Below are 13,018 nucleotides of genomic sequence, written 5' to 3'. Positions count from 1 at the left end.
TTTTCTGGAGGTGGATATTCTGCCTAAGTTTCAGCAAAGCTCCTGAAGCCCATCATAGTAGGGATCAGCAATGCTGCGGCGGTGTGCCTGCAAATGTCAATCACACCTTCGGTTTCAGATTGGTTATTTTTCCTTGAGCGTGGGTTCCTTGTAAATCTATTTAGAGGCACAAGATGGTGAGAGAGGCCTGTTTTTTTTTTAATTTTTTGTTTGTTTTTTGTTTAGTTTAGTTTTGTTTTTGTTTTTTTTTCAAGAGGATTTACCCAGATTAAAAATGTATTGTTTGATTGGAATAAAATAGATATGAATATACCTACCATTGCAGAATGTGTAAACCATCAAGTGGCCTTGACAAATTCCAAACGTTCCTTTTGGAGTGATTGAAATATTTGGTATGTCCTCAAGAGGGCGCTATCTGCCATCGAACAATTCCAACTTCGGTCTGCATTTGAAAATATTGTAATCAATAACAGATTAACAATTTACACCCCACCCGATCCCCATTTTATGACATTAAGTATTACTAAAATAATGAGACTTTGTTGCTGTCCAAAAAAAAAACCACGCATACATTCCTTCTGAAAATATACAAAAGTTTAATTTAATTTAATATAGTTCGGCACACTGTCATACATCACACAGACGGATCTTTGCTTTACAATTTTTGTATTGCACATGAATTACACAGCACTTCATATTAAATTAACAATGGCAAATCCAGAGGACATTCATCTCCAAATGACAATCAGAAATGAATAACTACCTGTACAATGACAATCGGAAGACCAAATATAATTTTTGCGGCATACAGTCCCATCCAATTTTTTAATCAAATATCAGTGAGTGACACCTTCAAATATAAAATACAATACAAATAAGGCATTGTGTATGACATTCCCTTCCTTTTTTTCCCCAATTAACTGCATGTTTGCAAAGTGATCCAGTCTCCCTCAATCTTCAAAACGAGTATAACTATTGACATGATCCTATCTCAATTGCAATCGTAAACGCTCTAAAAGCACTTGAGGATATAGGCCACTACTTTACTTTTCACGGCAGAACACACCCATCCAAACCTGAATAGCACTTGGAACAACCAATGAGAATCACCATCTCATAGCAACACCTTCGTTTTTCTTGTGACAAAACCCCTGGAATAGAACTGGTGAAACAAAGTGCGTTGGAAATATTCACTCAAGAGACAAGCCCTGACATAGGCTCCTTTTTCTCTATGTTGAATACAATTAATACTTTATGGCAGTCTAAAATCCTATGCAGAAATATATTGCATTTTCAACACAGGAATCCCATGGAGAAGTATAGGCTTTCCTTAAGAAGACATCCGGCACTGTATATGTTTGTGAGGACAATGTAGGTCTTTGGCAACCCCATTCATCTGTGGTTTTGTGTATCCTATTATTATAGTGGTACACTTAATATGCATTGGTTGTGCTTTTATAATAGATTTCACAGAGCTCTGTGCAAATTATATGAATGCATATATTTTGAAGTCCTTACCTTCCCCTGTGCACACAATGTATTTTGACGCCTTCATTAAAAAAAAAAAAAAATGTAAATATACACACAAAAAGGCACTTGTGTAAAGGGATTCCTCAATATCTCATGTTCAATGTTGATCCAAGCCACAGTGCCATTTTCTCTAACCTGACAATCCCTGAGGATAAACCTAGGCCTATTTGCTTGGGAGACGCAAAGCAAAATGTGCTCATGTAGATTTGAATCCAAAGATGATCCCAATCAGGATCCAAGTTTAGACTGGGATGGGGAGAGATCCGAAAGGGGGGTTAGAAGATACACAGTTCTCAATGTTTTCAGTTTCCCCTTCATTCTTTCACTCGATGTGCAGGGCGTCGCTCTCCTTCAAGCCAAAATGGGTCTTGTACTTGTCAAACAGGCACTGGAGGGACTTAACATACATTGCATGATAAAGATCCACCATCTCATCAGATGGTTCCTCTATTTTTGGCACTGTGATTGGCTCCCCAACTGGAATAAAGTCAAGCACAGCAGTGAGGTGTTTATTCAATTAACATTTTGTAGTTGAACAAAAAGCTCTGATGTGCACTTACCTATGGTCGTGATCGGTTTGCCATATGGAACGATACCCCAAGAGTTGCCAAAAAAGAGGCCGCATCCATGGAAAAGGCATGGAGCGAAGCCGAACCATTTCTGTAACTTCTTCTGGAGAGATCGCCAGTAAGTACCCTCCTCCAGGATCACCTGCTTGTAGGCGTCATTCTCTCCAAAGGAATACACGGGAACCAAGTCCGACCTGAGGGTACAGTGAGAAATACATGTTTCAAATACGGCTCAAAGAGTTTAACACATTTGACGAGATTATCCCCCACTGCACAAATTAGAGAAGCAAACATTGTTTATTTATGTGATGAACATCTGCGCACCTCACCGGAGGTACGAGAATTAGAAAATCCAGATGGAAGTTTGTTATGGCTGCTAGCAAGTTACGTGCTAATCAGCATGCTTCAGATGTCATCCCGGTATGAAAAGTGATGAAAGCCCAGGCAGGTTAGCTCGCACTGAATTATAGAACCATGTCTAGGTTTCGGCACTGACGGATGATTTATGGAATCAAATCAACGGCAGTTGAAAGCCATTTCCAGATTCAACCCCTGAAAGTGGATGTCTTGCAAGCACAAAATGTTAAACAACCGCATAAGAGATTTCATTGTGCCAGAGGACAGAACTTCAGAGGCAAATTGAGTTTTACACTTGCACTCCATTTAATAATAGTAATCACTGTCGAATAGGCTCCAGTTGTTGGCTAAATTCGGAATCAGGAAGTATCCTTTCAGCTGGAACATTTACCAAGTTATGTTGTAATGTCTGCATAACTGCATTTGTTTTCTAACGAGCTCTAATCTGCTTTAAAAGTTGAAACCATTGATAATCCTCAGTGATATTTGACATAATCAGGGTTGTTTGGGTTCTCCAGGGGGCCACTACCGATAAAATACGTACTATTGCCGATTCTATAAAAGGGCAGCGCATGATTTAGGTAACACTCCCTGTGATGTACTTTGAACTCGAAAGACTTTGATTTGACTTATTCCTGCAAGTGACGTTCTGAAAATGTCTTGTGTGAAGCCAGCTCACCCTTTCTGGAGTGCCATTCTCACAAAGCCTTTCCGGTTCTTCAGTATGACGGAGTTCTTGCCTGGTGCACTGTGCAACGACTCCGCCGCGCCGCCAACAACAATGATGACTGCGTTTCCTGTACCGTTGCATGACAGCAGGTAGTCAATGGAGTTCTTGTTCACAGGACAGATACCTGAAATATTTGGAGGAGGAGATTATTGCAACATGTAGCAACCAAAACAAAATTCCCACTGTTCTGATGCGGTCTTGTGAATGTGCGTCCAAATCCCAATTATTTTTACTGTCCACGTTTGTGCGGTTGAAAAGGTGTGTTGCTGCTATCACACTCCTACACCAAATCCAAACAGAAAAAAAAAAATTGCGAGCATGTATGAGGAATCACACGCGTACACACCCACCTTTTAGTTTCTTTGAAATATTTTGAATTATAAGTAAATAAGAATACAGCAAAGATGATTTAAAATACAAATAAAAATAAATAAGCTTACGTTTCACAATTGGCATTCTTGCTTCCTTTTGTTAGTTTTTTATTTATTTTATTTTTTTAGGATTTTGGATCCTTGCATCCACTTTTCCTAAGAAAATTTCCTTTATTTATTTATTTAGTGCTCACAATTTAGATTTTTTTTTTTAACAGTTTAATGCCCATAAAATCTGTTCATGTTCACCCAAATAACAAGCGGTTTAATGTTTGACATTCGTCCCCCCGTGCTGTAACTTTAAACTAAACCTTGACTCTAAATCCAAGGTACATAATCAACCGTTAAATTTGGTGTACAATTACTGTTAACAGTATATACAATTCAAAATGTCAACTGATAAAGTGTAATGAATTCATCCCTCATGTGTATACACTTGCTCATGTGTCCTGGCCCGAAAGATTGGGAAACACCGACCTAAAGTAACCTTAGAGTGAACGTGCATTTCGGACTTTGTAGAAGTAAACAGAAGGGATTTCAGATGTGCAAAAGGGCAAAGTTTCCATGTGTGAAAAGATCAAATTATCAGCAAAATCACCTGTTAGGACACACCAAAAGGAGACCACTGACCTCCAGACATCAGGTAGTCTCGTAGGACAGGCATTCGGAAGTTCCCTGCCAAGGTTGCCAAAGATGGCTTAATGCCTGGAAATTTCTTGGAGAAGCCCGTGGCCTCCGTCCCAAAGTTGCAGAAAGCGCCGAAACAGAAGATACCGTGGGGATGGTAGCCAAAGATATAGTTCCGGTTGGGCAGCAGGTTGTGGGTTTTAATTAGCTGGAGAGCAATAGAACAAGCACTCGTGAGGCGGAGCGCTTTGCCGGAGCAGGAATATGTGACGAGAGATGGCATTATGTTGTAATTTATTATTAAATTATATTTGTTACTATGCTTGCCTTCCCGTCTTTACGTGAATCAAACCACAATGTTGAAAAGGTTGATTGCTACTGTGCAGAAAAAAATATAAATCGATTAAACAACTTTGCCTTGGCCTTTTTAAAAAAAAAAGAAATTCATTTATTATTTTTATTTTTTTTTTTACAATTTAGACAACAGCAAAAACCACTACTAGTTCAACCCCCCGGTTGAATATGTTGTTGGAATTTTGTTAACTTATTTTTCAACTTCATAATTAGTTTTTTCAACTACACGGTTTAATTATTTTTGCCTAAGATGCAAATCAATCAAAATCCATCAATCAATAAATACATAATTTGGGACACCCTGTATTTTTGTTTTTGCCTTTAATTAATTTAATTTAATTAGTAACTTTAATCACTAATATGTAGAGCTGATTCATCCCCAACTTTTGCATTAGTGACTAAGAAACCAGGACATCCTTATCAATGGGTCATGCCTCGACTGTTGTCATAAAATAATGACCCAGTATACAGTTTATACTGTGCACCCGTGCAGGCTGTCATGAACGAGACATAAAACTCAACTCAATAATTAGCAGCTATTTAAATTTAAATCGATATGGTGGTCAAACAGTACAGTGTTAAATGTCCTGATGTGTACAACAGACTTAAACGTCTGCTCAATGTGTACATAACGCCCGGGAGGTGGTCAAACAACAGTTGCATAACCACATTCGCAAATGAGTTCACTTTCAAGATCCCCTTAGTATCACAAGACTCCACCTGGTTGTCATGGGGAGTAAAGTGAAGCCAAAGGAACAGGATTCTGTGCTTTCCCTAAATTCACCAACAAGACCCACCGAGACCTTCCTATAATTGCTTTTATAACGATCAAACTCCTGATTTCCGTTTATTAGTGCTTTGAACTTTGTTCAATCAGCCCCCAGCTCATGTAAATAATAGTCAGTTGTTCCTAATTGAAAGGAAGCAATTTATAAATTGATTACCCTGCAGACATATTTTGGTACTTCTAAGTGACAATGTGCGTGAGTGTGTATGTGTGTTTAGGGGATGGGCAATTTCAAACCTAACTTTTCAAAGCAGACCTCAGCAAAGATTGCTCGACCTATGATTTGTTCCTTTTGCATCGCTGATATTTCTCAAGATGACAACAACAACACACGGACCGTCATGGCAAGGTCCACACGGCACACGCATACAAAGATCAATGTGATGGACAAAGTTCAACCTCGAACGACATCGCTTCAAGTCCATCCCCGTGGTTTCGTCAAAACTCTGGAGGTACTACTTTCTGCACAGTATGCTGTGGATCTCTCTGAAGAGATACCGTAATTGGACGTCATATTAGTATTGATTTTGAATTCCCAAGTGATATACAAAGTCCTGTTCTAAGATAAAACGCGCAGGCTTTGGTGTGGAATGTATGAAGACATGCGTTTAAAAAAAACAAAAAAACTTGACCTTTTAGCCTATCAGGCAGGACAAAGTTACGTCAAGGGCTTAACAGACATGTGATAGATGAACCTACTTGTGATAAGTTTTATCTATTAAGTCATACCTTAGCATTATCAGAAATGGACAACAACTTGCTCAGCAGTTTGGCGAAATTAGGTAGGCTATTCCATGAACTTCAGGGATTGATCAAAAAATGTTCAGATTACTTACCCGTATTGGAAAATAGTCCCGAAAGTATGTCCACACCGTCCAACTTCTGACCCATGAAGATCTCCTGCCACCTGGAAAAGGATATTATTATTATTTTTTTAATTATACATTGCTTATCATATTCAATCTAGTATAGTCATTATAGTTCTTGGGGAAACTCAACTCTCACAAATAAATTTGAAAAATATATGATACAAGTATTCTTGAATATGTCATATTCCCTTAACTATGCAAAATAGAGTCAGTTTGTGAAAAAAATTTATGCAGACCTCAAAATTCAAAAGTAAAACGCAACAGCTGCAAATACACACACAACATTGCTCATATAGATAGCTTAACCGTGACATCACACATAAAATAAAAATAAAAATAAAATAAAATAAAATAAAAATAAAAATAAAAATAAAAATAAAAATAAAAATAAAAATAAAAATAAAAATAAAAATAAAAATAAAAATAAAAATAAAAATAAAAATAAAAATAAAAATAAAAATAAAAATAAAAATAAACAAGTCGGTCAAATATAATCTGTTTCAAGCCTCTTGAAAAACTGATACAAATTTGTTATCAAAAACAACCTTATAGTAAAGTGAATATACTATATATTAATATACATTTGAGGCTGTCCCTCTTGACTGATGAATGCAATAACTTACTGATTTCTATCCAGTTTTCGGATCAACAAGCATTATTGCAATTGGTTGCTAGAGTTGTGCCCCATCTATTTTTTATTTTATTTTTTTTTATTTTTATTTATTCGCCTGAATTTCACACATTGAATTAAACGTCACAATAGCAACAATCATCCATCCTCACAAAATAAGATATCTAGGAAAAGGGCAGGAAGGAAAATGATAAAAGGTGGTTAGCAAAGGAGTCCCACAATTGTTTCAGGAATTTGGAAATGATGTGACACATCCACTGACTCATCACTTCTATGGAAATATTCATCATTTGCTTGTTTTTCATATAAATTGGAACTAGGAAAGGGCAAACTAGACACTTCAGGATATTTGATAATTAAGAATGATTTCAATGGTGTGGAATTAGTTAAAAGCTACCAGAAATGGAGGTGACGATACAATCCATCAACACCAATATGGCACTACTCCTTCATGCAGCATTAATATTGATTATTGACATCTGAAGAGCTCAAAACATTGACAGAAATCTTCATGATAGCTAACTTAATGTGACTTTAACTCTGACCACATTTACCGTTTGTCAGTCCCGAGACTATAATCATGTTGACGTGCAGCCTTTTCACAGAAAGTGAAAAAGCACTTTAATGTATTTTTTCCCGACATTCAAGAATTCAAGTTTTTTTTTTTTGGTCAATACAGAACATACAGAAGAACTGAAATGCCATCTGACTATCGCTTATATAATATCTCATATCTATCTTCATAGTCTAGCAGTTGTATCTTTAGCAGATTGCATAAGTTGATTATCAATTTTCGCATTGGTCGATTATTGAATTTCAGTCAAATTTTTGTATCACTCTAAGTTGTTTTTTTTTTTAAGTTTATCAAGATATACTATACACTGGTAGGCTTTCGTGTCAATCTCCAGTCTTTACACTCATTCACACATCGGCAAAAAGACACTCAAGCATTGATTATGAAACAGAGCAACATCTGTGTACGTGAATCGCAAAATCAATTTTACAACTCAAAAACCACACTAGTCACTGGTGATATAATGACGCAATTTAAGAGCCTTTCCGTTGAAATTAATATGACAACCAATTTTGGTCTACAGCCCGGAACCCCGCTATCGTAATCAGATCATTAGAGTCACATCACATGTTTGCCCTTAAAAAAAAAAAAAGGTGAGCAACGCTGTGAAAAATACCTTGTTTTGGGGTGTTCCAGTCAACAATAAGCCAGGAGGTGTAAAGGGCAGCGATAAGCCAACAATCAGTGCAGAACATGTAGATTAGCAGCACAGTGCAGACTGCCCCTGAAGAAAATAAAAGGTGGTTGTCTGTGAAAAACCAGGAATGGGAACTCAAAAGTATACAATTAGATCAGTTTAAAGAGGACAGAAATCCCACAAGGCCCTCGCGAGAGTATGCACATATAATACGGCAGCTTAGTGATCTGACCTACTTGGCACTAATGAGACTGCATGCTAATTCTTTAGGTTTTTGTTGACTTTTCTGCAACTTGAGTGAAATGTACAATGACCAACACGCACACGCGCACATACCCAAAGCTAAGAAGGTGATGACCCACTGCAGCACGGAGATGGCCTGGAGATGTTTCTCGATCTTGGATCCACATGGCCAGAAAGCCAAGGGCAAGTCCTGCAGGGAGGATAGGATGCTGGAGCCGGTGCCTGGACAAAAATCACAATGGAAGAAGAGAAGGGTGTCACATAAAAATATATTAGAATCTTGGTGGTCACGTCGGGACATAAATGAGTGTTCAAAGGGATAAATGAAAGTAACCATTTTTGCCATCCATCCTTTGCAGTCAAATTGCATTGAAGCCACAAAGTAACATGCGAGAAGAACTAACTAACTAACTACTCATGGTACCATCAATAGTTAGTCAAGTCTGACTGAGATCCAATAAGAACCTTGGAAGACTTGACTAATCCCATCAATCCACACTGAAAATAACCCAGCACCACGGCTGCGTACCTGCAATCTAGACCCCATGACTACTTAGGGCCACCATCGCCGCTTAAACGAAACATTTTGCAGGCAGTTTATCTCCAATGATCTCGCTGATCCAGATCGAACTGGTCAGCAGACAGAAAAGTACACAAACATGACATGTCCTCCCCCCCGGATAGTGACAGTCGGCACGTGTAGAGTGTAGACTGAACAAATATGCTGCGAAAGATTTAATTTTGCATTACTGTCCTGTTTGGACAATGGTGCTTTAGTTTTTAAATCACTGGTGCATTTTGTATTAACAATTACACATCAGCCCCAAAAATATATACATTTCTTATATCTTTTTTTTTTCACAGTCAAAACATCATAATAATAATACAACAAGGGGAAACATAATTAATAATTCTGAAAACTTGTGCTCCTTTTTTTTTTATTATTTACTTGAGTCAATTACATTTACACTATCTTGTATCCAAGAATGACAACTAATTTGTTTGACCACACAGTTGAGGATCTCCTGCTGCAGCCTTCCCTGCACCGTGCTTACCTTTAAGCACGCCTGAGTATGCGGCAAGGATGGTCTTCATGTTTCTTGATTGTCAACACTGTCCGGGAAAAGAAAACCAGATGGACTACGTCTACGTGCTACGATGCTAAAAAGGTCCCAAGCTCACAGCTCCCCCGTCATGTCTAATTTCAACTGCAAGGAGGTGAGGCGACCGGGCGGCATTTAATCACCGCGGGGAGGAGTCACGCGCGCACACGTGAGCGGGTGCGCGCGTGAATTTAACCGCGTCCTCCCCGCAAACACGTACACGCGTGGACACACTTGTTCATGGAGTCCAAGTCAAGTCATGTGGAGCCACCACTGAACAAAATCTGGTTTTTAAGGCTCTCGATTTTTGCTAATTAATATTCATTTTTAATCTTGAGGAATTATAATGTATATAGAAATTAGAATTTTTAGAAATTAGAAATCCCTTTCTTGTCATTGTACTCAAGTGTGCAACGAGATTAGAGGGCTCCCCTCTCCAGTGCAATACAACAATAATACAGACAAATATATAAATTAGATAAATAAATAAGAGAGTGCAATGGAATTTAGTACTGAATAGTGTATATAAAAACACATCACAATGCTGTTCTGCAAGGTAAGGGTGTTCTCGTGTGTGTGTGAGAGTTCAGAATGGAGATGGCTCTCGGAAAGAAACTGTTTCTCAGTCTATTGGTCCTCGATTTGATGCATCTGTAGCGCCTGCCAGAGGGCATCAGGTCGAACAGGTGTGAGTTTGGGTGGGTATTGTCTTTGACGATGTTGAGAGCCCTTCTGAGGCCTGTGGGGCTGCCGCCGCAGCCGTTGCAAGACACCGGACCTGCAGCCCCGCTTCTGCTTCCTCTCTCTGCGTCGCCTGCGCCGCCTCCCGGTCCCGATGACAAGCCACGGTGAGCCGGGCAGCCTCGCCAGTTCGTCCGGAATTTTGCGATCATAGCAAAATTCCTCTGTGATGGTTATTTCGCATCGATATCCAATGTCCACGATGTCCTGGCGGGTATATCGATGTTGTGCCTCAGTTGGTGCCAGTAAGAGCAAGCAAACACTAATAAAAAGTAATAAGGAGCACTGGGAGGGAGAGCTGTTAGCCGCTGCGTCTATGCGCCGCCATCTTGGAAAAAAATATAATAAATACATGAAATAAAGCGCTACACTTCAAGAACCAAACGGATTGTTTTACCAAAAAAAAAATAGGATACAAACTAGGCCTAAAAAAACTGCAAGAGAAAATAAAACAAATTAACACGCACAGCAACAATGTATAAACTAAAATGTTAAAAAAAAAAACCTTCAATAATTATATAACTTGAGAGCAGTAGTTGCAAGAAGATGACAAAAAGTATTTTTTTTTATTATGATGAATTATTTATGCTACACTCCTAATTCTACCTTAAGAAAAGCAAGTACAGCACAAATAAAAATTATAATAATGATAATAATTACACTTGAAAACACTATTGACTACTCCGGGTTTGCTTTCACCACTAAAGCTTCATTCAGGAGAGAAACGTGCTGTTTTATACCATTTCTTAGGACACACAGTATATCATTGATTTAACCAAAGAAGTTCACTAACGTTATAGCTGGATTAAAATCGAACCAAGATCTATTTCTATAAAGTCCTGATTGATCAGGTGAGCAGTATACAACAATTAAACAGTGTACATTTTGTACCCTGGGATCTCTTGACAATCTTTCCATGGTCAACTTCACATTGCCACGAAATCAGCTGAGCTGTGGCCCATCTCACTCACAACTCCAATGAGGACAGGCATTATTAAAAGAAAAATGCATGGATCATGAGAGTTTGAGCTTCAAACATGTAATATCAAAAACTAATGGAATTTTCTCCTATAGCTGGAATAATATCAAATTTAAAGAAGTGACCTTTGGCTTTTCTTGTTGGGGTTCACCACAGAAAATTATTTACATGTAATGTTTGGGACAAAAGATGAATGAAATGCTTGTGAAAGAAAAAAAGAAAAAGAAAAAAAAAACCATGTAATTCCATATTAAATTTCAATCACAATATTCAGATTATGCAGAATCCTGGAAAATGTTTCCATAAAATATCCGCTGGGTTAGCAAATTCTTACTAAACATATCTGTTACGCGACGCAAACTTACTAATACTAGTAATCTTTCGAATGGCAAAAGCTGATACAGTTTATGATGATGAATTTTTTTTCTGATATTCAAAATGAAAATGTAATTGAGAGCTACAGACAAATTCCTTCCTTATATTGTTCCTTTGAGCTCTACTTTATAATAAAGCAGAGCTCATACTATAAACCAACAGGCTGCTTTTTAGCCATCGCAAAATGTCATTTAGAATTTAATAAATTAAAAAAAATATTAAACTTATATCAATGGAACATTCATTAAGTCCAAAAAGTTTTGGACAATCAGTTGCTATGATTTACACCACCACAATGGATTTGATGTAATCAGATTGCGAAGATGTTCCGCTTTGTGGTTTTATAAAATGCATGCACTGTATATTTGTTTGTGTCTGCCTTCTCGATTGCAAAGCAACAGTGTGCCACCCGCAACCGGATTTCATCACACTGGCTATCATATTCGGGGTGTGGCGAAAGCCAATTTCCATTGGCTGAACAAACTCTTCTGCCCTTTGTATCTCATGCACATGAAGTTCATCCTAAAAATTAGACCCGATGGTCCGTATCTGTTGGCCGCGTACCCAAGAAACCAGACAGCTTTTTGATATCGTCATCCAGGCCTTGACTTGAGGCGCCAGTTAGGCAATTCCTCCCTCGCGTGAAGTAATACGTTCTTGCAATTATACTTGGTAATTTCCTTTCAAAAATGCATTTGTTACTTTAACCCACTGAGAACTTTTGAAATATTAATTGATACAATTTGGTCAATACGTGCGTTGTTTGTGCCAATGTAGGTACACAGACAAAATTAATATTAAAAAAAATAGATTCATCTACAAAATAACACTCCTCAGTTTTTTTTTACTGATATTGTATGAGAGGTATTGATTTTTAAAAATGTATTTATTTTAAGGTGTGTATTACTTTATTTAGCTACATAAGTACGAACGATAAAATTTATTGTCTTGGTAAAATTAACATGGATTGAGCCCTTTTGTTTGATCAGATTGAAAGCTGCCAGTGTACCTGATAAAATGTCGGGGGAATTATTCGATCTCATTGTGTGTTTGTGTTGATGCGTGTAGTTCCGCCCATATGTTTTCCTTTCATTCCATGAAAATCAAAGATAAGATCGGTGCTCTATTGCACTTTGAGCTGCTTCTTCAAAAATAAGTCTATAGCGCTGATACTCTGACCTCACACCGACGCGCTCAAGAGGAGGCCAAACACTTATCAGTTTTGTGCAGTCTCATAGCCGACAGTGCCTGTTCAGATCAAATGCTAACACGCACGTTTTAAGTTATTCCATGGTAAGGAGTGTCTCGAAAAAAATGATGATTTACGACAAATTTCATCAGAATTAGTTACACCTGCAAATAATAAGGTCGTTATCCCCACAAATTGCTGTCTTTTTCTCTTTAAGATGAATCCATATTGTCTTCATATGCCTTTTTTTTTTTCATCCCATATTATCCCCCTAAGTGTCTTGTACTTTTTAATTTTTTTATTTTATTTCTGCAGTATTTTTCTTGGGCAAACACACACACATTGTCCAGAT

At 37.8% G+C, this 13,018-nt stretch overlaps 1 protein-coding gene across 1 annotated transcript; it reads right to left on the bottom strand.

Annotated features, from left to right (window-relative positions):
* Nucleotides 1-576: 576 nt before the first annotated feature.
* On the bottom strand, nucleotides 577-9,522 carry dgat2 (diacylglycerol O-acyltransferase 2). Its single transcript, XM_088280285.1, has 8 exons — nucleotides 9,335-9,522; nucleotides 8,373-8,501; nucleotides 8,016-8,123; nucleotides 6,162-6,232; nucleotides 4,188-4,392; nucleotides 3,136-3,310; nucleotides 2,091-2,293; nucleotides 577-2,007 (listed from the first exon to the last, which is right to left on the bottom strand). The coding sequence occupies exons 1-8, from the start codon at nucleotides 9,372-9,374 to the stop codon at nucleotides 1,853-1,855; spliced, it is 1,086 nt and encodes a 361-aa protein (XP_088136411.1). The 5' UTR covers nucleotides 9,375-9,522; the 3' UTR covers nucleotides 577-1,852.
* Nucleotides 9,523-13,018: the final 3,496 nt, after the last annotated feature.

Source organism: Idiotropiscis lumnitzeri, chromosome 17 (genome assembly GCF_059441095.1).
Source record: "Idiotropiscis lumnitzeri isolate Australia: NSW breed Sydney's pygmy pipehorse chromosome 17, RoL_Ilum_1.0, whole genome shotgun sequence".
Classification (NCBI taxonomy): domain Eukaryota; kingdom Metazoa; phylum Chordata; class Actinopteri; order Syngnathiformes; family Syngnathidae; genus Idiotropiscis; species Idiotropiscis lumnitzeri.
Note: the sequence above shows the minus strand (reverse complement) of the source record. Positions and strands in the feature narration are given on the sequence as shown.